Source organism: Poecilia reticulata, chromosome 13, assembly GCF_904066995.2.
Source record: "Poecilia reticulata chromosome 13, P_reticulata-male-v2, whole genome shotgun sequence".
Lineage (NCBI taxonomy): Eukaryota > Metazoa > Chordata > Actinopteri > Cyprinodontiformes > Poeciliidae > Poecilia > Poecilia reticulata.
Window position 1 is genome coordinate 34178412 of NC_088842.1, and position 25254 is coordinate 34203665.

At 44.2% G+C, this 25254-nt stretch overlaps 2 protein-coding genes across 3 annotated transcripts in view; one reads left to right on the top strand and one right to left on the bottom strand.

The window, feature by feature from the left end:
- Positions 1 to 21118, bottom strand: part of col4a4 (collagen, type IV, alpha 4) — a 38500-nt gene extending 17382 nt beyond the window's left edge. The window contains exons 1-23 of the mRNA XM_008426817.3: positions 20985 to 21118; positions 16367 to 16506; positions 16173 to 16215; positions 12280 to 12351; positions 6025 to 6159; positions 5893 to 5937; positions 5698 to 5814; positions 5552 to 5620; positions 5442 to 5477; positions 5307 to 5369; positions 4984 to 5019; positions 4758 to 4799; positions 4176 to 4256; positions 2877 to 2921; positions 2653 to 2715; positions 2536 to 2580; positions 2406 to 2459; positions 2216 to 2276; positions 2049 to 2153; positions 1244 to 1396; positions 1083 to 1172; positions 812 to 969; positions 666 to 735 (exon numbers count right to left, since the gene is read on the bottom strand). Of these exons, the coding sequence (XP_008425039.2) occupies positions 666 to 735; positions 812 to 969; positions 1083 to 1172; positions 1244 to 1396; positions 2049 to 2153; positions 2216 to 2276; positions 2406 to 2459; positions 2536 to 2580; positions 2653 to 2715; positions 2877 to 2921; positions 4176 to 4256; positions 4758 to 4799; positions 4984 to 5019; positions 5307 to 5369; positions 5442 to 5477; positions 5552 to 5620; positions 5698 to 5814; positions 5893 to 5937; positions 6025 to 6159; positions 12280 to 12351; positions 16173 to 16215; positions 16367 to 16413 (1630 nt within the window). The 5' untranslated portion in view covers positions 16414 to 16506; positions 20985 to 21118. The remainder of the gene's footprint in view (positions 1 to 665; positions 736 to 811; positions 970 to 1082; positions 1173 to 1243; positions 1397 to 2048; positions 2154 to 2215; positions 2277 to 2405; positions 2460 to 2535; positions 2581 to 2652; positions 2716 to 2876; positions 2922 to 4175; positions 4257 to 4757; positions 4800 to 4983; positions 5020 to 5306; positions 5370 to 5441; positions 5478 to 5551; positions 5621 to 5697; positions 5815 to 5892; positions 5938 to 6024; positions 6160 to 12279; positions 12352 to 16172; positions 16216 to 16366; positions 16507 to 20984) is intronic.
- The window catches only part of LOC103475298 (uncharacterized), a 37341-nt gene continuing 31937 nt past the window's right edge, over positions 19851 to 25254 (top strand). The window contains exons 1-2 of one of the 2 annotated variants that reach the window (XM_017308390.2): positions 19851 to 20703; positions 20880 to 20971. Coding sequence is in view for 1 of the 2 variants with exons in the window: in XM_008426818.3 (XP_008425040.2) it covers positions 21421 to 21516 (96 nt within the window). In the remaining variant the exon portion in view is untranslated. Of the gene's footprint in view, positions 20704 to 20879; positions 20972 to 21332; positions 21517 to 25254 lie in introns of those variants that run through there. The other variant, XM_008426818.3, reaches the window with a different exon arrangement.

The window sequence follows — 25254 nt, forward strand, 5'->3', positions numbered from 1 at the left end:
GGTAACGGTGCATGACCTGTTGATTGTGAATCAAGTGAAAACATCTGCCGGTGGAACCAGAATCTTTAATATTAAGGAATCGTTGATTTAAAACAAGCTGCTGCTTCGTGCTGATTTTCTGTTTTCCTTTATTTTCTTGCACTGGAATCTAGACCAGATTTACTTGGTGAGATTTTGCGGGTGGGAAGAAGTGGGCAGATTGATCCAAATATTGATACGACGTCAGTATTGAATCGGACCGATAACGCTGTGGTGAGTTCAGTAATTTAGTTTCAGATTTCATCTTGAAATTTCATTTTATTTTTGTATCATAGTTTCTCAACTCTTCCTGAAAATGATTTATTGATCATTTTTGCAGTTTTTTGGTTTATTATTCTTTCTGTTTGTCATATTAATGTGTTATTAAAGTATTTTATAGACATTAAACTTTGTTTTTTGAACAAAATAATTCAAAGGAAAGAAAAAAAAAATCTGCTAAAGGTCAGAAGTTTGGTGATATGTCAAACTTAAATAAACTGAAACATCTACAGCAGTAAGGAAACAAAACCCAAACGTGAAGCTCCAGAGGGAAACGGGAAGTTCAGAGACTGCTGACGTTCCTCACATTCTCTCAATTTGCTTTAATTTAATTATCTGGAATAAAACTGTAAATGTGATGAACTCGCCTTTCAAGCCGCCCACAGTGAAACCTTTCCGTCCTTTCTGGCCGTTGGGGCCCCTGAAGCCCTTCGCTCCCTGCAGGAAAAACAACCTGCCGCTTCAGTCTGAGCTCATATGAGATTTCCTCCCATGTTTTTGTTGAGAAACTCACCTGGACCCCCTCCGCTCCCGAGTCTCCAGAGTAACCCATCTCTCCTTTGAGGCCTGGGGGTCCGGGCTGTCCTCTTGACCCTGGAAGCCCTTTAGGCCCTGGAGGCCCTTGAGGGCCCTTCAGGTCAGTAGATTTACATAGACATTCACCAGGAACACCTGAAACGCAACGGTTGAGGTCAGAGCTAATCTGACACTGAGGGGTTCCTCACAGGAGCATGTTTTTTCTTTCATTTCAGACACGTTTAAAAAAAGAAACGATCATCACTCACCCTTACTGCCATCATTGCCTCTCGGCCCTGGAATGCCCCCATCACCTGGCTCTCCATTGCCTCCTTTGTCTCCTTTAAGACAGACCGTTCCTGCAGAGAGGGAGGCCAAACATGGAGGACTGACCGCTGGAAGCCGCAGGGACCAGAAACCGATGTGGTACCTGGGAGGCCCTGCAGTCCCTTCGGCCCTCGATGTCCCCGCCGTCCCGGTTTTCCAGGTTCTCCATGTGCCACTTCGTCTGTAGTCTGACCCGGATCTCCTCTCTCCCCTTTGTACCCAGGTTCGCCCTTCGGACCATCAAAACCTTTAAGTCCTGAAGAAAACCACAGAGACTGTCCTGAAGATGGACCTAAGACACGAAACTCATCCCACCTGAACCTGAACAGTCTGAACAGTAAGCTAGCGCTAGCGGGATATTTGTCTTGCTAGCTAAATGTTTAATTTAGTGGTTAAATATTTAGTCTATAAGCAAAATATTAGTTTGCTAGCTAAATATTTAGCTTTCTAACTTAATATTTATTTTGGAGATAAACATTTAGCTAGCAAGTTTAGCTTCAAATTGAAGAATTTGTTTATTTACTTTGGACCTAAATACTTAGTTGGTTAAACGTTTAGTTTGAAACTGTGACTAGCAAATTAATTGATAAAATTGTGTTAATATAATTTTGAAAGGCCATTTTGTTTCTCTTGTAAAAAAACCCAAAAAATAATTGTTGTTCATTTTGACTAACTTTATAATTAACAGCCTTTTTGTTCATATTCATCCTGAATGTGAGCAAATATTTACTGCAGCTAACACCAACACTGTCCTGCTGCCTTCAGTCCTTCATAGTAACATGGATTTGACTAGACCACCATCATCCCTCTTTATGACATCACCCTACAATCGTTGGCTCTGATAGTTGATTGGATGCTTTCCTGTTGAAAATCAGCTTTGATGTTTAATGCTGAATGATTTTACTGACCTGGTGTTGATGATCCTGGGAATCCAGGGGGACCAAGCGTTCCCATTGGCCCCATGTCACCAGGAGGGCCCCTTCCCCCAGGGAACCCAGGGTCCCCGGTGTCACCTGGAAGACAGGAAGCTCAGAAACCAAACTGACCGTTCGCTGATTGGTGTATTGATCCGTACCTATGTGAGTGACATCATCAATCACAGGGGGGCCTTTAGGGCCCGGATCACCAGCAAAGCCCTGGAAACAAAGAGTCATATCACAACAAAGAGCTTAAATAAGACGTTCCTTTAAATCCGTCCTGTTTCCTCCAGAATAACGACTTTGACTGGACTCAGTTTCAGAACCTGGGTAACAAACCCAACTGACCTTAAAACCTTCTTGACCTATCAGTCCTGGGAGACCCTGGCTCCCTTTCGTCCCCTGAAAACCCCAAAACACCTTTAATTAACCCGACCCGGAACCATCAGACTGGACCAGCGTTTCTGCTCTGACTCACCCAGGCGCCTTTCCGTCCGGACGGACCGGGTCGACCAGAATCCCCCTGGAAGAAAAACCAAACTCAAGCAGCAACCGAAGCTGGGTAAACTTCTGGAACGGATCGAAGGAAACGTACTCTGGCTCCTGGAAATCCAACAATCCCCATCTCTCCTTTGATCCCAGGCGGCGCATCCCGACTCTGAAACCAGAACAGAACTTCCTGATCACGGCCCACACCAGTGGTCACTACAGGATCCAAAATGGCTCTTATTCTGGCATATTTAGCAGCATCAACATCAGAATCGGGGAAATTCTCTTCAAACATAAACGGTCAGCGGGTTGATAAATATTCTACCTTACCGGGAGTCCCTGAACGCCACGCTGTCCTGGTTCCCCCGGAGATCCCTGAGAGAAACAACCAGACCTCATTTAGGACAACCTTAAAAAATGTCCACCCTTTTTAAATCCTGGAGCGAAGGTTCATTAATCAGACTAAGAAAATCTGCTTCAGCTTCTGTTTAGCAACATTTTCAACATCTTCTCTTTGCCCACTGAGCATTAATTTCCGCTTCTGAACGATCTGATTGGATTCTGGAAAGACTACTGTTGTGTTCAAGTTGTGCTAAAAGGAGTTAGCCTAGCAGCGAAGCTATGCTAGGCTAAAACAGCGTCTCAATGCTAACATGTAGCAGCTAGCTCTAAAGAAGCTCCAGGGATGATCAGGACTTCCTGAAACTGCGCCAATCTGATGGATGAAGATTAAAAACTTTCTTTGTTGCTGAGCTCATACGGCCATTTACACTCACCGGCCACTTTATTAGGTACACCTTGCTAGTGCCAGGTTGGACCCCCTTCAGAACTGCCTTAATCCTCAGTGGCAGAGATTCAACAAGGTACTGGAAACATTGCTCAGAGAGCAGACCTCGGTTGTAATGGGTGGTTATTTGAGCTACTATTCCCGTTCTACCAGCTCAAACCAGTCCGTTCTCCTATGACCTCCGACCTCAACAAGACATTTATGCACACAGAACTGCTGCTCACTGGATACTGTCTTTTTCGGACCATTCTCTGCAAAACCTAGAGATGGTTGTGGGTGACAATCCCAGTAGATCAGCAGTTTCTGAAATACTCAGACCAGCCCGTCTGGTTCCAACAACCACTCCACGTTCGGAGTCACTTGAACCTCCTTTCTTCTCCGTTCTGATGCTCGGTTTGAACTGCAGCGGATTTTCTCGGTCGTGTCTACGTGCCGAAATGCATCAAGTTGCTGCCATGTGATTGGCTGATTCAACATTTGCGTTAATGAGCAGCTGGACGGGTGTACCTAATAAAGTGGCCGGTGAGTGTAGTCAATCATTTAGCAGCAAAAATGTAAAAAGCTGCTGATTAAAATATGAATAATTAATTTCAGACCCTGGAATTAACTCCATTAATTTTTTTATCATGTCATGTTTATAAAGAGAAATTCAATAAAAATCCAGCGATAGGAAGTGAAACTAGAACTGAGACTCCAGTTTTCTACCCTGACATGGGAACCCGACGATGAGAACAGAATATTTAAAACGTTAGAACTAAATAAACTAAATAAAAAATACAGAACATTTAAAACCAACAAAAACACAACAAAATAAAGCAAAGGAAGACTAAATGTCCTCTGACCTTCTCCCCTTTTATGTACAAGTCCTCTGGAGGGTCGATGTACTCGAAGGGCCCCGGAGGCCCCTGGGGGCCCTGGTCTCCCTGTGGATTACACAGGAAACGGAAAAAGTTTGGTTAATGCAGGTCAGAGCTGGAACAGAGCTCAGTTGACCCCCAGTAAAGATCAGCAGTGATGTAATGCACTGACCGACCTATAGGGGGCAATGCAAGGCCTGAGGAAGGTCGGCCATGTTCAACATATTATTCTGTGGTGTAACTGAGGGGCGCGGCCACAGGGGGCGGTCCAAAGGGGGCGTGGTCAATGGTAAATGGACTGAACGTATTTAGAGCTGCTGCAGTCATTCTGACGGCCTGAAGCAGGTGAGCGCCTTATGGACGTGGGGCAAGAGGAAACTGGAATCGAACCTTCAACCTTCTGACTGCAAGACAACAACTTTACCTGCTGAGCCGCAATGAAAAGAGGGAATAAGAGGGCTGTGACGTGAAGGGGGCGTGGCCAATGTGATGTAATATTTCTGGGGCGTGGGCTGATGGATGAACCACCAGGTGGCGCTACATTAACTCTGTAAACAGTCTCTGTACCTCGTCTCCTTTCGGTCCCGGCAGTAATCGACCTTTTTGACCCTAAAACAAAAACATGAGCCGACATCAGAACATCCAGCTGGAGAGATAATCGATCAATAACTGACAGAAAGCTGTAAACAGTTTTATGCTTCAAAATCACATTAAAACTGTAAAAAGAGTTAAAACTGCTGACTGTGGTCCTAAAATAATAACATGAATTAATAGCTGGCAGGTTGTGACTCACAGGCGGGCCCCTTGATCCGGGTGAACCAGGAGGGCCCTGAGGAGACACAATCAGTTTAAACGTTTTATTTACTCACCAGGGAACCAAACCTCAAATTCAGGGAATTGATCCAAACTGTGTTGAACTGAACTACAACAAGTCAAACTGAACAGAAGTGAACTACTTTTTGTAATGAACGAAAAATTATTTGAACTGAATTCAACTGAAGGTGTTTCATTAAAAGTTAATAAAATGTATAAATCGATTTAAGGTGGACTGAACTGAATTACATGTTTCCAACTGAGTTTAGCTGCGGTGAGCTGAAATGAAGTGGAGTGACTCACATCGGGTCCAGCTGATCCGGTTGGACCGGCGGGTCCGGTTGGGCCCGGCAGACCATCTTCCCCCTGCAGGCAGAGACAGAAACCTGAAGCAGAAGCAGAACAATGACGCACTCGGCTGCATTCAGGCCGACTCACCTGCAGACCCGGCAGTCCGCTGGGCCCGGCGTCGCCCTGTTGGACCCAAACACTGCGGTCAGGCGGGCTGAACGTACCAGAACATGATGCTGCGGGTCAGCTGTACTTACAGGAGCTCCGGGGTACTGGGTGAAGTTGGCCGATGGCTCTCCTTTACGTCCCTTCGGACCGGTAAAACCCTGCACAGCAGCACAGGACGTGAGATCCTTTTGCCTCAACATGGCGTCAAACAGTGACAATCAGCCAGTGCTTTTACCGGTTCTCCATTAGGGCCCTGTTCCCCTGGAAGCCCCGGATTCCCCCGGATTCCTCTGGTACCGTTGCATCCGTCCAGACCTGGATGACCAGGCCCTCCAGCCGGGCCGGGGAGGCCCTGAACAGACACAAAGAGAAGCTGAAGGGTTCTGCGCTCCAGCGGCTGTGGGATGCCGATAGGGGCGAGGACTCTTACCGGGACTCCGTCCAAACCCGAAAAACCGTGCAGACCGGCGGGGCCCTGAACCCACAAGACGTTCACCATGTTGGACTTCAAGAATGTTACTTGGGTTTTCTGCTTTTACAGTTAGAACGGTTGTTTACTCACAGCATCTCCTTTTGCCCCAAAACCTCCCATCGGCCCCTCGGCTCCTCTACCGCCCTTCTGCCCTGGAAGTCCCGGTCCGCCCGGGAAGCCTGGAGGCCCCTGAGGCCCCTGCAGACCCAGAGGACCTGGGAAACCCTGCAGAACATAAAACTATTAGAAGCTTCAACGCCTGATGCAACACAGTGACCCATGACCAAGCAAAACGTTGCGGCGTCCAGCCCCGGTCCTGGAGAGTTACCGTCCTGCTGGTTTTAGATGCAACCTTGCTCCTACGTCATAAAAGACAAATTCCTTCGTTTCCCATAATTCCAGTCAGCTGGGTAAGATTCAGTCCCTAATTCTTACCCAAGGCCATGTCATTTCCTCCCATGTATTTTTCATGCTTTGAAAGTCCTTACATTCCCCTCAGCAATCTGTCCTACAAGTATTGATGGTTCCTAATCTCGTCTCGTTGATTCTCATCATCTGGGTTTCGCATACAGAACAGATCGATGTGATCGTTTACTGTGCGACACCTAAATTACAGTTTGAACAGCGTGTCCGGCAGAAAACGGATTTAAGGCAATGAAACCAACAGAACCTGGTCCACAACAAAAAACATTTAAAAATCTCAATTTGGTGGCAAGGAATGTTGTTAGAGCCAATACTGACCCAACCGAGACAGAGAGCCAGAACATGAACCCACATTTGAACTGCGATCAGCTGGTTCTGTTCACACAGACAGAACCAGCAGAGCCCAAACCAGCTGCTGCAGCAGAGTCCAGCGAGCCAAACCTGCAATGACATCATCTGACCACACGGGGGCAGTGTCACACAAATCAAGCCAAATGCAAACTGAGATCAGCAGCTCCGAAGTTAACCTGCAGATCAAAATCAGAAATAAAAAAATATGTCATAAACATATTTAATGATAAAAAGTTTCAATTTGAATTCAGCACAGCTGACTGTGAGCAGTTTTCTCAAAATAATACATAAGAGTGGCAGGATTATTATTCTGTAAAATTAATAGAAATTAAACTAAAATTAGCAAACAGACTGCAGTTTCTCATATAAAAAAAATATAAAGAGAAACGATAAGCAAACTAAAACCGTTTTTCCCTTTCTGTAAGACAAATTCACAAATATTTTCTGAATCATTTTAATCCCCAAAGAAAGGCATGTTGTTGAACCTGCAGCAGAGTTAAAGCCCAAATGAAGTTTAGCTTTTCTCAAAACTATTAAATTAATCTAAAAGTTCTACATGTAAATATTTCATTATGACAACGTGGAAAAAAAGTTTAAACTTTTTGTAAATTTATTAGAAATAGAAAAATCACATTAATGTACGTATTAAATTGTAAAAAAGGCTAAAACATAATGAAATGTGGAAAAAATTAAGCACTATAAATAATGTTTTAATCAAATGATCCAAAGTGGGTAAAATGCTGTCGATTCTATAAAACAAACTATATCTGAAAGGAAAGTGCTTTAGATCCAGAGACTGATGAATGCAGAGAAGATGAAAACAAAGATGATTCTTTCTGATCATAAAGAGATTAAAGTTTTATTTTGACTGAGTTCTGAGGAGATTTTTTTTTTTCCTCGCGCCCAAAAAACCTCCAAGAAGAAAACAAAGCCAGTAGTTTCATTTCCGGACAAAACGGCTTTAATTTTTCATGTCATTCAATGTTTTTGAGGCGTGCTTGTAAATATGTTTGTCCTGAAAGTAGCAGTCATGTCCCTGCTTGATCTCTGCAGTTGAACCTCCGTGAGGGCCGTGGGCGTTTTATCACCTTCGCTTTCCCTCCTATTTGCTCATTAACTCCATATATGTGACTCCAGACTGAGCAGGAAGTGAGACTATTCTGAGCACATATATCTATGTCAGCAAACAATAATTTGGGGTGTTTAAATCTCACAGGCGTTCGATAAAAACATCTCCCCTCTGCATCGCCTGCTCCTCGTGTACGGAAGGCCAAAAGGGCCAAAAACCAGAACATTTGATGTGTCTTTCACACATAAAGAACTGTGTTCACAATCTAATGCCACAGACTTTTGGTTTGTGTCTAAACTGAGTTTTTATTGGATGAAAAAGATAAAATCACATCTAGCAAATAAACATTTTAGGGCTGCAACTAATGATTATTTTAGTAAATTGATTATTCTATCAATTATTGTGAGAATTGTTTTAAAAAATCTTGACGTCATGCAGATATTTGGAAACACATTTAAAGATGCAAATAATTCAATTTCTTTTTTTTAAATTAAAATATATATTTTACTGGCTAAAAGTCATTTAGTAAAAACACTTGATACCAAAGGATTAATCTGCAGCCAAAAACTGTAAAAGGTTCTGGCATTTCTGCTGGACTGAACATCAAAACAGCGTAGGTCTGATCTGGAGATTATTTTCTGGATTGTGTAATAATTGGATGCAAAAGGCAGATTTTTTTTTTTTACAGATTCGGAACCAGGTGAAGCTAAACCTGACAAAAAAGTTCTGGGTAGAACAGATATACAGAGAAAAGCTTTTTTATCTTAAATGCAAAATGTGCACATATTGTTGTATAGTTTAACTTAACTGCTGATTGGCAGATTGAACGATTATTAAACTAGTTGACAATTATTTCAATAATCGATTCAACACAATTGTTGCGAATCTACAAAATACTTCTGCAAGTGGCAGAAATGCCAAAGCATTTGCGGCCATTTTGAAAGCTTGCCGCATGGTTCTGCTGTTGGAGGTGAGAAGTTCAGGAGGAGCCATGCAGCTCAGTGAGGAAGCAGGAATATCTGCTCGGTAATGAGGCTTCAAACGGAAAACAAAAACTACCATCATGAGCATGTTGAGACCGAGTCGTAGAGGAGGTGAGCCCCGGGGAAACGGCTGACCTGGGCTGCCTACATTATTAATGTAACTCAATGTTCAGCAGAAGAAACTGCTGCTATCACCTGGATCAGGTGTTTACTGACCACAGGTCGGTTTACATCACAACACTGACTCATCTAGCGCTCCTCCGCTACTGGCTGCTTTTTGTTACCAGGAAAGACTTACCAGCATCTGAAAGTAATTTTTGCACAATAAATCAAATATTCTATTTATATATGAAAAAGTTGAGAGCGGGAACCTTTGTGTGTTTCTGTTTCGCCTGTAAATCTGATGCACAGCTACGTCCGCTAACAGCAGAGATGAAGCGTCTTCTCTTTTCCCTCTGAGGTTCACTTCTGCTTCTAAACAGTCCGGTTGGAAAAGATTATTGTTGTGTTTAAGTTAAAAGGAGTTAGCCTATCGGTGGAGCTATGCTAGCAGCTCAATGCTAAACATGTAGCAGCTAACGCTAATGTGAACAGTCAACATTTATAAAGAAGCTTCAGGAATGATCGGAGAAACTCTGGAAAGATGAACAGATAGAAAAACTCTTTGCTCCAAGAGCCTGAATGTCCCGTTCAAAATGTCTTTTATGAGCTTTAAGAGCAGAAAAGGCAAGTAAGGAAAAAGATTTTTATTTTGAAAATTTCAGGAAGCCTCATTTTAAAAGGCGGAAATTTAAAAAGCAGCAGTATGGCTTCAACTGCGTTTGGATGGATCGGGTTTTCAAAACAGAACCAAAGAAAATGCTGCAACGGCCACTGTTACCATGGTTACCACGGCAACCGGTAACACCATCAGTTACGTTAGAGCAGTGGTTCTTAACCTTTTTTGTGGTACCGAACCCATCGGATTCATATGCGCCTTCACTGAACCCTTCTTTTGTGATAAATAAAATGATTTTTTTTTTTTTCAAATTCAAGATATATGGGTGACCCAACTAGATTCTTGTTGGGTCACCCCATGATCACTAAGTCTTCTTAAAGGTAGAGTCTCTAAGAACAGTTCTTCAAAAATATAGTCAGTGTTTTCAGGAAAGTTGATCTGACTGAACGACCCAAGGTATTTAAAATGTGCCACAGTTTCAACAAGTTGGCCATCGGGAGAAACTGGAACCACTTTAAGGTCTTTAGATCATTTAATTAGCTCTACATTGTTAAGTGAATGAAAAATTAATAATAAATAATAAATACTTTGCGGTATTCTGATTTAGTAATGTAATTATATTAGCTGTGTTACCTCCCCCACGCCACTAGAGGCAGTAGCAGGTCCGAAAAGATGCGACTAAGCAGCAGATTTAGAAGTTCACTGAAAGCTACAGAATTTGGTAAAAACTGAGTTTTGCTGAAGTAAATAAAGACACAAGTTCAAATCCATGCTGAGAGAGGAGCTCAGTGCTGATTGGCTAAGCAATGTAACGTGATCCTCTGATTGGCTCAGCAATGTAACGTGATCCTCTGATTGGCTAAGCAATGTAACGTGATCCTCTGCAGCAAGTGATGGCAAAGCGGGGCGTCATCACGACTTTACACAAGTGTGTCTTTACCTCAGAGGCAGAGGCTCCAACGAACCCCTGGGGTTTGACCGAACCCAGGTTAAGAACCACTGGCTTAGAGCCTCATTGATGCTTCCACCACCATGCCTGACAGTGGGAGAAGCGTTTACTGATACAGCTCGGTTTGTCTGACCAGAGGTCCGAGGTGTGTGTGTGAAAGAGCTTTGAACGGAATGTGTGTGTGTGTGTGTGTGATGGGATGTGACAGCAATGATCTCTGCTAGTCCACCCTCCTTTATCTGAAGCCGTTTGGCTGTGAAATCACCGAGACAGACGTCAAACCACAAACCCCCTGCCTGTCTGCTGCCCCCAGCTGAACAAACACACACACACGCAGCGCCATCCTGAGCCACTCACAGTGGGTTGCTTAGGACCTGGACGTCCTGTTTTTGTTGTTGTTTACTCGGCACCTGACAGCAGGAAGCAAACAGTCATATGACGCTCTCTCTGTCGTCTCATTGGCTGCTAACTGTTCCTGTTTTCGGTACATTGTGGGTCGCCTGGTCCCGCGCATCCTTATGGGGTCATAGCAGGATGCAGGGCCACAAACCAAAATGGAGAAAAAACTTCAGTGTTTTTATTGAAGCTGAAATAAATAATATAAGACCCACCAGACATGGAGTGAATATTTTCTTTATGTCTCATAATTTTGATGATTCTGAATATTTCATCCTATCTGGCGTCTCTCACCTTTTCCATGCTAATCCTCAATAGGTTCCCTATTAGGTTCTGGTCAGGCCTGTTTGCTGGCCCAACAAGCCCAGTACCACTCTGGTCTTTAGACCAGATTCTGGTACCGCTGTGTGGGTCAGAACCAAGTCCTGCTGGAAATGAACCCAGCATCTCCATGAATCGGGCCAGCAGAAGGAAGCATGAAGGACTCTAAATTGTTCTGGAGGATGGCTGGGCTGATTGTGGACCGGACAGAACCCAGTGAACCAGAACCAGCTGGTGACCCAGATCATCACTGACTGAGAAAACTTCACTCTGGACCTGCAGGACTGTGGTTCTGGTTTTCTCCCATCAGACTGAGACCTTGAGGTCCAGATAAAAGTACTTTCGTCTGGAGTTTGGACCTCTGAGTAAGAGCCCGGTTCTGGTCCTGGTTCTCTCCAGTGTCCAAGGTTCTGGACCCATCTGAGCATAGTGGATCCAGATCAGATTACTGAACAGATTCTCCCTGTTTCTACCACACTTTTTCCTTCCACTCAGCTTTCTATGAAATTGCTAAGAGTTTTTCACGATATTGTAATTTTCTGAGTAACTGATTTTTGTTTTCATTCTCTGTGAACAGGAATCATAAAAATGACAAGAAATAAAGTATTGAAATGTTTCAGTAATGTTTGAACTTCACCAAAAATATATCACTTCTTTTCTTTGTGATATTTTAATCTTTGAGCTGTAATTTTAAATCCAGCAGCCACTGGACACCAGTCAGAGAGACAGAACAATCCATGCATACAGCCAGTCGGAGACAGCAGCCAGTTAACCCACCAGGTTTCTGAGGAAGGAAGCTGGAGTATCCAGAGAGACGCCATGCTTGTACGGAGACTCCAGGCTGGGATTTGAACCTGTGGAGTCTCTATTAAATAAATCATTTACTCCAGTTTGACCTGCAGCTACATGTTGTTAAGTCCTCTGAAGTGATGGAGGTGTGTGTGTGTGTGTGTGTGTGTGTGTGTTCAATCTGCTGTCCTCTAACTGAACAGCCCCTCATTCCTGTACGACTCCGCCGGTCCAGTAGCTAAGAGCCGCTCCGTGTTTCTGGTTTCCAAGCCGCCAGTGAACGTGTCGCCTCTCCAGTAACTGGAATATAAAACGGACCGCTGTGATTGGCCGGATCAGGACTCACCCTGGCTCCTTTGGCAGGTAAACACTGGCAGGTGGTGCAGTCCCGCCCGTCACACGGCTCCATCAGGTCGCCCTGGAAACCAGGAGAGGACAGGAAGTCATGATGATTCAACATGATTCACGAATCTTTTGACTTCTGCTTCGTTTTAGTTCAGGTTCTACTTTCTAAACCATTCAAATCCAGAAGAGTTTTCTCATTTCGTCTCGTTCTTCCTGCGGTCCAGCTTCGTCCCAGTTGGAGGTCAACCTGAAACCCGACCCGCTTCCGTCAAGCAGCAGGGCGTTGTGCAGAATGTGGCAATCCATGATGGAAAATTCATGGAAAACCAGAAGAACATGTGGCCTGAAGGCAATTGGAGAGCTGGACCGGTTCCAGAACTGGACCGGTTCCAGAACTGGACCGGTTCCAGTCTGACCCACAAAGAGAGAAGAATGGGAAACTTCTCACTGAAGCAAAGTCACATGTGGTGAGGTTCAATCCCAGGACGCCTGCAACCTGTATGCTGCCACTAGCTTCATTAGCATAACTAGATGATACACAGCTCTACGTGATGATGTCACCAGGTGACCTTTCACCCCATCCAAACACTGAGCAGATGCTGAGAAACGTGTGGATGTGCCAAAACTTCCTCCAGCTGAACAAAAACTTATTAAAGAGCAATCTAGATTTATAGATCTAGAGTTTCATAACTAGATTTATAGATCTAGAGTTTCATATCTAGATTTATAGAGTCAACGCACAGCTTCAGGTTTTCAGCTGGAAACCAGAGGTCATTTCAAAATCAAATGTTTGAGGCTTTTATTGTGAAGTTTTGCCCTGAATCTGCTTATCCACCTCCTTTGCTTTAGCCGCTCCTTTTAAAATCTCATTTTTCTGTTTTGATCATTTACTTTTTGCTATGTTTATTTATTTTCCGTTTATCCTGCTGTACTCAGTTAATTTATCTGTTTTTATTATTACTAGCATGTTTCATATCAGGTAATAAACTGTATGTTTAGTCTCAGTTTATTTTTGTATTCTTATATTTTCTTTGCCGTCTGTGTTAATCCCAGTTTTCCTGCGGTCTTCCTGCCACAGCTGTTCCACATCATCTGTAATTATCTCCTCCGGTTCCCGTCTCGTTTCCCTTCCCTCAGGGTTTCAGCTCCTGGTTTTTCATCGGTTCTTTGCTGGGTTCTGGTTCCTGTAAGTTTCCTTCAACACGCCTGTTTTAAGTGACTCTCTGCACCTTGGCAGGTTGTTTTTGGTGAGTTTAAAAGGTTTGACTCGAACACAAGGCGCAGTTTGTCCTCATGTTTTTGTTCTGGTGTGTCTTGTTCCACAGAAAGAATGTAAACAAAAAAGATTTTCCCCATTTTCTTAGGAAGCAGACAGCTGATGGTTTTTTGATCAGATCAGTCGTAGACAATCACGCTCTATTTTTTCTACCTCTTTCAACAACAAAAAAAAAGGTGAATGAGGACAGATGTTCCTCTGATCCAAATCAACCGGTGGAGACAGAACGGCTGCTCATGTGGGCCGTTTCACAGACTAAACACACGACAACACGCGCTACCTTCTGCCGACGCTTTGATAAGACCGAGACGGCTCTGGAGGAAAATACAATCATTCAAAAGGTGAAAGGATTATAGAAATAAAACCAGGTTTAAAGAGTAAACTAAAGTAAGAGCGACACAATGTGTAATACTCCATTGTAGACTTGGTATCGAAGCAACTTTAATATCTGTAATATTAAAGTTGCAAAATTATCAAGTTGCTCCGATAGTATTTTTCCACCATTTTTTTATTTGCTTTACATTAGGACAACAATATCCAGGTCCCTTCCTGAGGAGAACCACCAAATCCAGTTTGTTTGAACAATAAAAACCTTTTTTTTCTTGGTAACAAAGATGTACAAAACTCTCTTCACTTCTGCAGTGAAGAGGGAAGAAAGTTTGACATAAAGGTTTGGGTATCGATACTAAAAATTATTCAAGTAGTTAGACGTTTATATTCATGTCTTATTTTGAAGTGTGGGAAGAAAGTACTGTTTTTTCTCCTTATGTTCTCTGAATTTAGCATCTTATCATAGCTTCCCCTAAATACCATATTGGTATAGCACGTTAGCATTAACTTCTGCTTATTTCTATTGTGCATTAGCATTGTTTCCAGTAAATAACATGCGAGTGTAGCACTTTAGCATTAGCTTTCACTAAATATTAGCATAATGCTTTAGCTAATGTTTATGATTGTTTTAGTGTTAGCGCAGCTGCCTTTTCTTAGCTAAACCTGTAGTTTGTACTCTTGCTAGCGCTGAATCTGGTTCAGCGCTAGCTCCTGGAAGCTCCTGGGGCTCCTGGAAGCCCAATGCTTCCAGGAGTCCCTTCAGGATTCAAGGGGCCTCATCTCCAGCAGTTCTTGGGCGAGAGGCAGGGTTCACTCTGGATGGGTCCCCAGCCCGGCCCAGACCAGCTAACTCAACAGTCATGTTTTCAGACTGCGGGAGGAAGCCAGAGTACCGGGTGAGAACCCAGAACCTTCTCACTGCAGGGCAGCGATGGAAGGTTTGTCTCGGAGCGATGGGATCATAAGTTTTACATCCGAAGGTCTCCTGTAGCTGTTCTGACTGAACCCAACGTTCTGGCCTGAAGAGTCCGTCTGAAGCGGGACTTTCTGTCCCGACTCCTGCCGGTAATAAAACAACATCAGACAGAGAGGAGCTAATCTGGGCTGTCCCTGCTCATATGTCCCACACTCAGTGTCCCTGTTGATGTCCTGACTGTGTTTTCTTTTCCCTGTGGGCCCCAGACGGTGAGTTTCCTCGCATGCAGCAGTGTTTGTGTAGCAGCCGCATTCCTGCAGCGTTGTGTAAACGAGGTTATCAGTGAGGCATGGTTTATCTGCTGTCATGACTTTGTTCAGAGAACACCATCCTCCCTCCACCCAGTTATCCTCCATCACTGCTCTAATGTCCCGACTGCGCCCCAATCTGGACCCAGTAACCGCTGACCAGCACCAGCCCTCTGTCGTCCTCCCACCGATTGGCTCTATGCATCTAACCGGCTGCTGCTCACAAAATGAATCTAATCTGCAAATGTTCGTCTTCCTTTGTTTCCGTCTTCTAGTCAGTTAATCATGCAGAAAGATGGACGACCGGTGTGTGATCCAGGAGGAACACCTGGCCCTGTGCAACGCTCGGTTGTTTCCATGGATACGGTTCACGTTTCTGTGAAACCTCCTGCAGCTTCAGATCCTCCACAAATAAACCGCAGGAAACGAGTTGCTGCTCTGCAGGTCTGAGGATGAGAGACGTCACCATGGCAACCACATAGGGGACATAATGAGGACCATCCAGTAATTGATCCATTCATGAAACAACCCATCCATCCATCCATCCATCCATCCATCCATCCATCCATGAAACAACCCATCCATCCATCCATCCATCCATCCATCCATCCATTCATGAAACAACCCATCCATCCATCCATCCATCCATCCATCCATCCATCCATCCATCCATCCATCCATCCATGAAACAACCCATCCATCCATCCATCCATCCATGAAACAACCCATCCATCCATCCATCCATCCATCCATCCATCCATCCATCCATCCATCCATCCATCCATCCATGAAACAACCCATCCATCCATCCATCCAACAACCCATCCATCCATTCATCCATTCATGAAACCATCCATCCATCCATCCATTCATGAAACAACCCATCCATCCATTCATCCATTCATGAAACCATCCATCCATTCATCCATTCATGAAACAACCCATCCATCCATCCATCCATTCATGAAACCATCCATCCATTCATCCATTCATGAAACAACCCATCCATCCATCCATCCATCCATCCATCTTGTCTAACTCTTGGAACAGAAAGTTGGACTCACCCCTTGACCTCCAGGAGGAGCTGTGATCAGAGCCAGGAAACACCTGTAGAAGAAGAGACACAGGTGAGACGAGACGGAGCCTGTTACCATGGCTACAGTCCAATGTTTGACTTCAGCAATGTAAAATCTGATCCCATTTCTGGAAGTTAAACTCTGAACATGAATCATTTCGTCTCGCTGCTTTTTTTTCTTACCAGATCCATGGATGGCGCCGGGGGGCGGAGCCTGAACCGGCAGACATCTTGTCCTCAGAGTGGAGTCCTGGTTACCACATGACCCCGTCGGTCTGACTCCGCCTCCAGCAGGTGATCACCAGTGAGCGCGCTCCACACTGCTGCAGAGACAGACAGAAGACGTGATGGCGCCACCTTCAGCATGGGCAGAAAATAAAAGACGGACCAACACATTGTCTCAGTAAAGACTGCGTTGATAAAATCCAGGCTGTGGACAAACTGATGCACAGCGAGAGAATGTTTGGGGGATTCTATGGAGCAAAATTGGGGCCAAAAAGTTTGTGGGGGGGAAAAATAAACAAAAATTGTACTGAACCGTGAATCTGAACATTTGCCCCCCCCCCAACCCCCCCCCTCCCCAAGTATTAAAACTTATTTTTTCCGTTTCAAAATTACGCTTAAAAAAAATTTCCAGATGCAAATTATTTTTCAGCTTCAAAACCTTTTTTCAGTCCCCACACTTATTTACAGTTTGTAAAAAATCCGACATTCTTAATGGCCCCAATTTAGCTCCATATGATTCAACCAACTTGTCAGTTTGATGCCGAGTTCGATCATCGTAGCTTTCATGACTCGACGTGAAGCAGAAGTTAATCACAGTTGAGTTCAGTGGGGAGCAAAACGTTTCTGTTAATTATCTCTTCGCTGCGTTTCTGGACGGTACGTGTTCAACCGGAAAACGTCTTTTTCCAAGTTATATTTCATAAGTTGTGTCGGTTCCAATAGGAAAACTGCTCAGTCCAAAGTTAAGTAGAGTTCGGTGGAGGCTGCATGATGCTGTGGGCCAGCTTCTCTCTGATAGAGGTTTAAAGCAGAGTTAAACTGACCAATCTGCCATCTGGACACGGTTCTGTTCAGAGTTTTCTGCACATTTCCTGGGATCCAGCGATTCACCGTCAGTCTGGGAATTTGTAAATAATTAATTATAAACCAATAAAGACGTCCAAGTGGGACGACTGGAAGAACGACGAGTTCTGGTCAATGTCCAGACCTAATAACTGAGAATCTGTGGTCCGATTATTTGTACAAACTGTTGGAACCGATCCGACCGATTCCTTTACAAACCGTAAAAAAGTTCGAGGGGTGTGAAAACTTTTGCAAAGTCTAATTTTGGGAAAACCTGGGAAAACATCAAAGTAAAGAATTTCCATCCATCCATTTTCTAACACCCTGGTCCCTTAATGGGGTCAGGAGGTGCTGCTGCCTCTCCAGATAACGTTCCAGGTGAGAGGCGGGGTCGCCTGGACAGGTCACCTGGACAGGTCACCAGTCTGTCGCTCGGCAACACAGAGACACACAACCATGCACTCACTCACTCACACCTAGGGGCAATTTAGACAGACCAATTAACCTGACAGTCATGTTTCTGGACTGTGGGAGGAAACCGGAGTACCTGGAGAAAACCCACCATGCAGGGAGAACATGGAGACTCCATGCAGAAAGACCGGGAATCGAACCCAGAACCTTCTGCTGCAAGGCAACAGGTCTACCACTGAGCCACTGTGCAGCCCAGTAAGAATTTATTCCCGGAAATTTGTCGGCCATGTTGTCCGGTTCTGCATTGGAACGTTTTCTGCTGCAGTGGAGGGATTAGATATGATCAGGGGCCCGGTCGGATCAGGGGCCCGGTCGGATCAGGGGCCCGGTCGGATCAGGGGCCCGGTCGGATCAGGGGCCCGGTCGGATCAGGAGCCCGGTCGGATCAGGGGCCCGGTCGGATCAGGGGCCCGGTCGGATCAGGAGCCCGGTCGGATCAGGGGCCCGGTCGGATCAGGGGCCCGGTCGGATCCGGGGCCCGGTCGGATCAGGGGCCCGGTCGGATCAGGGGCCCGGTCGGATCCGGGGCCCGGTCGGATCCGGGGCCCGGTCGGATCAGGGGCCCGGTCGGATCCGGGGCCCGGTCGGATCAGGGGCCCGGTCGGATCCGGGGCCCGTTCGGATCCGGGGCCCGTTCGGATCAGGGGCCCGGTCGGATCCGGGGCCCGGTCGGATCAGGGGCCCGGTCGGATCCGGGGCCCGGTCGGATCAGGGGCCCGGTCGGATCAGGGGCCCGGTCGGATCAGGAGCCCGGTCGGATCAGGGGCCCAGTCGGATCAGGGGCCCGGTCGGATCAGGAGCCCGGTCGGATCAGGGGCCCGGTCGGATCAGGGGCCCGGTCGGATCCGGGGCCCGGTCGGATCAGGGGCCCGGTCGGATCAGGGACCCGGTCGGCCAGGGGCCCGGTCGGATCCGGGGCCCGGTCGGATCAGGGGCCCGGTCGGATCAGGGGCCCAGTCGGATCAGGGGCCTGGTCGGAGCAGGGGCCCGGTCGGATCAGGGGCCCGGTCGGATCAGGGGCCCGGTCGGATCAGGGGGCCAGCAGTGTTTGTATTGGACCGTAGGTTAGATGGGAGTGAGAAGATGTGAAACGACCATCAGGAGGCTCAACAACAGCAGAACAAACCAAACCAGTGGAGCCCAAAGCGGGTTCTGGAGGCCCGGCACCCTGCAGGTTTTATTCTCTCCCTGCTGGTGACAACAACCTTCTCAGCAGGTCAAAGTTCTCCTTTGGCCTCTAATGAGCCGTCATTTGGTCCAGGTGCGTTAAACCAGGGAGAGGATAAAACATGGAGGATGCCGGGCCTCCAGAACCGACTTTGGGCTGATGAACCGTCTGCAGAGAAATTAGAACCTGGATGATTTCCCTCTTTTTAATACTTTTTATTTCACAGCAGAAATAAATTAATGTTCTATCAGTTATAATTCAGATTTTAAATGTAAATCCCAGAAACGATCCAGAACATTTGAATCTTCTGTGACTGAGACGGATTAGACCTGAACAGAACCAGAACCTGAACGAGTCTTTGGACCGACTTCCTCAGCCGTTTCCATAGTTACACAGTCAAAAAGTATCAACAAAATTTTGGAGTATGAGAAAAAAAATGGGGGTTCATTAAATAAAATATGACTAAATGATTAGCCCAGATCTAAACATTTATATAGCAAACTAAATGCTTAGTACTTTAACTATTTTGTTTAAAAAATAAATGTTTACTTAAGCTAATTAATTTACTACAATCAAAATATTTAGGGAGTAAACTCAATGTTTGGTTGACAAGCTAGATATTTAGTTTGCAACTAAATATTTAAGAAGTCCAATGTTTAGTTAGCAAGCTAAATATTTAGCTTTAAAATACATATTTCGTTTGCAAACTAAACATTTATCTTGCTAACTAAATAAGTTGCTAACTAAGCATTTGGGTACCAACCTCAACATTTAAATAGTAAACTAAATATTTTTACAATATTTTTCGATTCCAGTAATGTCAGAATTAATAATAAATAATAAAGACTTGATGGTATTCTGATTAGTAATGTAATTATATTAGTTGTGTTACCTCCCCCACGCCACTAGAGGCAGTAGCAACCCCAAAAAGATGCGACTAAGGAGCAGATCTAGAAGTTCACCGAAAGCTACGGAATCTGTTAAACTGTGAGCTGCGCTGAAGAAAATAAAAGAGAGAAGTTCAAATACATTCTGAGAGTGAAACTCCTTCCTAAAGGTGAAATTATATAAAAACGGGAGACCGTGGATAATATAGGAAATAGCGCCCCCTTCACTTCCGGAGTGCAACGGTTCCATTTCATAATAAGATATGTAACTGACAGTTCCGCCCCTTTCTGTTTGCTGCAGCGAGGTCCTTCTCACCTGGCCGCTCAGATTCAAGTCGCATTTGAAAATATCCGACCTGATTTTAGAACCACGTATTTATTTCATGTCATGTGGTCCACACTCCTTACCAGTAGGTGGCGGTAATGCTACTGAGTTTGTTGCAACCAACAGTAAAACCAAGAAGAAGAACCACATATCCAAGTGGCCTGGGTCGCATTCGGAAAAAATCCGATCTATGTTGTTCAGATATCAGATACAGGTCGCAATGAAGGAAAACCAGAATCGGATTTGGGTCACTTCCGGCTGCAGTGTGAATGTAGCTTTAGTTGAAGCCACTAGCCTAGCTTAGCTAGCAACGACACTAAGATGGAGACGGACGGAGCGGAACTTGACCAAGCAACCCAACAAAGGTCTTTATCTTAGAAAAGCAAAAAGTTGGTAATTAACTCAGATTTGAGAGTTTTATTTTTAGGAGGCACCTGATATCTTCGCTATATGTCAGAAAGCTTTGAACTTAAAAATCTGGAGGACAGAACATTATGACTTTAGGAAACGGGGGAATCCAGCAAAGATCTAGTCAAACAGAAATCCGTCTGAAATGTTCTGGAGTGAGAAAGTCCATAAAAAGCCCGGTGGTCCCGACCAGGTGAGAACCTGCTGCTCTGACAGGTTTAATGTTTCTGCATGATGACTCAGCTGATCCATTAAAGCTGAGTCATCATTACCGAGTTTTCAGTTTACTAATTAAATCCTGAAACTTTGACATTTTCCTCCCATGTTCACTTCATTCATACTCATCTGAAACTTCTCCCTCTCCATCAGCGGCTCATTAGTAAAACTTCCCACGTCACGGCGTGATTCCAGTCCAATCAGCCGCTAATTAGCGCCATCACCGCACACAGACAGCAGCCCAGGTGAGCTCCTTACCTGCGGGGAGACGTGAGTCCGCAGCGTCACGCACTTTTCATTCCTCAGGCGGAGGAAGTGAAAGCGGGACGTTTGTCCTACATGAGTTCATTCCTCAGGAAAATCCACGCAGTGTCGTCACGCAGCAACAAAATGTGAACGTTTGAATTTTTTTTTTTTTTTTTTTTACCATAAAACGCAAATATTCAGAGCATAAATATATGAAGGTCCCTCCATAAAGCGGACTGATCTGTTCTCAGCTTATAATAACTGTCCGGTCTGACGGAGCCGGGCTTTAACCGCAGGGTGGCGGTGAGGTGGGGGCGCAGTGGGAGGTGGGACCGGGGCTTCCCTCCACTGCTGCTGGAGTTTCACTTTCCCAATCCTCACCCTGTGAGGAGAACCGACCCAAGCCGGTGCTCCGAGCCGGGAGGCGCGCTGCTCTCTGCCCGCCTGGATGGCGTCTCCGGCGGCCGCGAGGCGGAGGATCCCCCGCCTGCTGGTCCTGCTGCTGGTCCTCGGCGCGCTGCCGCTGCTGACCAACGGCAAACTGGTGAGCAAACTGGTCCAGCTGTGAGCTCACCTTGATGCTGGGACACCAGTCCAGGTTCTGGTTCTGCTGCTTCTCACGCTGGGTTGTTAATTAGGCCAACTTATTGATCCGTTATTACGTCATTAGTTGATGATCAGATTTTCTGAAAACTCTCAGGTTTTATTTAGACAGTAACTTTCTGTGTGTAACTTTAGGATAATCATTTACACTGAAGCAGGTGAGTTTGGGTCTGATGATTATTATGAACTAAAACTATTAAATATAAGAATAGTTGAATAAAAAAATAAAAATAAATTCAAATAAAAAAGTTCCAAGTTCAAAAAATAATATAATGAAAATATGATATTGACAATATCAGAATAGTTAAAATTATTACAGAGTAATAACATTAATAATGAAAATAAGTACAACGGTAACAATGCAGTAAACAGTCTTGGTAAACAGGTTATTGATTATTTTAATATTATCCAGTAAAAATCGTAAATTATTTTTTTTGCCATCCTGCTTCTCTAAGTTAGCAGATTTGTTGCTGTTTTTAAAAATAATTCTTACCTATTTTTATACCTATTTTTTTATTTAAAATAAGAGCTCGTCACTGATTGGTTGGCTGTCAAAATATGTTCTTTGAAACATTTTGATTGGTTAAGGCACCGGAAGCGTTGAGGACGATACTTCGCCAAATGCGAGGCAACTGCTTAATATTTCTGAATATTTTTAGATGTTTTGTGATAATTTATAATAAATCTATGATAAAAGAGAATAATTTTCTGATAAGTTCTGTCAGATAATTTCTGTCCAAAATCTTTTCGACTTTTTTTATTCTGCGTTGAACAAAACATACAGTTGGTCCATGTTAGAGTTAAAGTCGCTAAGCTAACTGCTGCTTCGGGCTGGAAGACAAAGGAAACCGAACAGGAACTGGTTTAGAACTGGAACTGGATTAGAACTGGAACTGGTTTAGAACTGGAACTGGTTTAGAACTGGAACTGGTTTAGATCTGGAACTGGTTTAGAACTGGAACTGGTTTAGATCTGGAACTGGTTTAGAACTGGAACTGGTTTAGAACTGGAACTGGTTTAGAACTGGAACTGGTTTAGAACTGGAACTGGTTTAGAACTGGAACTGGTTTAGAACTGGAACTGGTTTAGAACTGGAACTGGTTTAGAACTGGAACTGGTTTAGAACTGGAACTGGTTTAGAACTGGAACTGGTTTAGAACTGGAACTGGTTTAGAACTGGAACTGGTTTAGATCTGGAACTGGTTTAGAACTGGAACTGGTTTAGAACTGGAACTGGTTTAGAACTGGAACTGGTTTAGAACTGGAACTGGTTTAGAATGGAACTGGTTTAGAACTGGAACTGGTTTAGAACTGGAACTGGTTTAGAACTGGAACTGGTTTAGAATGGAACTGGTTTAGATCTGGAACTGGTTTAGAACTGGAACTGGTTTAGAATGGAACTGGTTTAGATCTGGAACTGGTTTAGAATGGAACTGGATTAGAACTGGAACTGGTTTAGAACTGGAACTGGTTTAGAATGGAACTGGTTTAGAACTGGAACTGGTTTAGAATGGAACTGGATTAGAACTGGAACTGGTTTAGAACTGGAACTGGTTTAGAACTGGAACTGGTTTAGAATGGAACTGGTTTAGATCTGGAACTGGTTTAGAACTGGAACTGGTTTAGAATGGAACTGGTTTAGATCTGGAACTGGTTTAGAATGGAACTGGTTTAGAACTGGAACTGGTTTAGAATGGAACTGGTTTAGAACTGGAACTGGTTTAGAACTGGAACTGGTTTAGATCTGGAACTGGTTTAACACTAGAACAGATTTAATGTCTGTCCTTTCAGCTGAACGTCCTGCAGGAAGAGAGAAGATCAGACTTTAAGTCCGTCTGGTTCTGAACTCTGTGTTGGTTCAGTTAATCTGTTTCTGGGTCGGCCCTTTGTCCTGATCTGCTGTTATTAGAGCGTGCACACACACACACACACACACACACACACACACACACACGCACACACACACACACACACACACACACACACACACACACACACACACACACACACACACACACACATACACACACACACACACACACACACACACACATACACACACACACACACACACACACACACACACACACACACACACACACACACACACACACACACACACACACACACACACACACACACACACACACACACACACACACACACACACACACACACATACACACACACACACATACACACACACATACACACACACACACACACACACACACACACACACACACACACACACACACACACACACACACACAGAGCTTCCGGTTGTTCCACTGGTTTGATCTTTGCTGCCAGGCCTTCGTCACGATTCGTTTCTCGCAGGTTTACCTCAGACGTTTCACACGAAACGACTCCAACATTTACTGCAAACTTAAAAAGAAGTTAGAAACAATTTTAAAACAAAAAGTGTAAACATTAAAGTTAAAATGATTTTTAAAAATCAAAAAAAGGGAGACAAAAAAATTAAAAGGATGAAGGAAAAAAATTATAAAAAAAAGAGAAAAAAGAAAAATCAAGATGAGAGAAAATGTGAAAAATGAAAAATAAAGAAAAACATTTACTTCTAAAGATGGAAAGGGATGACGGTAACTTTAGGTTTTTACTCAAACTGAAGACGTTTTTATTCATCTAAATTTGATGAATCCTCATAAAAATCATGACGACGTGAATCTGAGGGAAAAATGCAACGTCATGAGTTTTTATCCAGGCTGCGCGGCGTGTTGCTGCAAACACTGCAGAGAGCAGATCAGAGCGGGATCCGTCTGTCGCCATGGTTATCGCAGTCCGAACAGTTTCACCTGCTGGTTACACAAGGTGTTTGGGTTTGGCCCCTGGGACGCCGCCGTCGTGAGAACGCACGCTCCGATGCACGGCAGACACTTCATGGAGGAGCTGAATGCAGCCGCCGCCGTTACAGACGGTGTTTCAGCAGGAGGCGTGCCTCAGGGCTGCGCTCTGGGACCCGTTCTCTCCTCCTGCATCTCCTGCCTCTGGCAGCTTGATGATGACTGTGATAACTGTCACGTTTACATTCCTTTGAAAAACACGATGTTCTCTCCTAAACGCCTGAATGAAATCAAAGCTTGGAGATTTTTTGTTTCCACAGCTTTATGTTTGCACCGCGGAGGCCTGACCTCTGACCTTCAGCTCGTCCAAAACGCACTGTATCTTTTTTTATTATTTATATATTTCAGCTGCTTATCGTTCCTGTTTTTAATTTAGTATTTTTTATTTGTTTTTTAATTTATTCATTTAACGGCTCATCTGTTTTGCCTTTACTTTTTATTTTTTCTGTTTTATATTAGCCTCCAGTCTTTATTTTTTTTATTCATTCATTATTTGTATTTATCTTAGCTGTGCATCTTTTTATTTTTTTATATTTATTTTCATTCCTTTATTTACTTAAGCAGCTCGTCTTTTAACCGGATCACTCAGGCGAGAACAAATCGCTCACTTTTATTGGTGACCATAAAAGGTTTTTATTTTTATTTTTAACTTTTTCCAAGTCTTGAAATCTCTAATATTTAATAAAATATTAATTTGAATGAATGCGTTTCATTTTACATGTTTAATATAGACTGCTGCTTATGTTGAACATTGTTTGAAATGGTTCTGGTTATTGATTTTAGGTTTCTGTTTTTCGGTTTTAATTTGTGGTTTT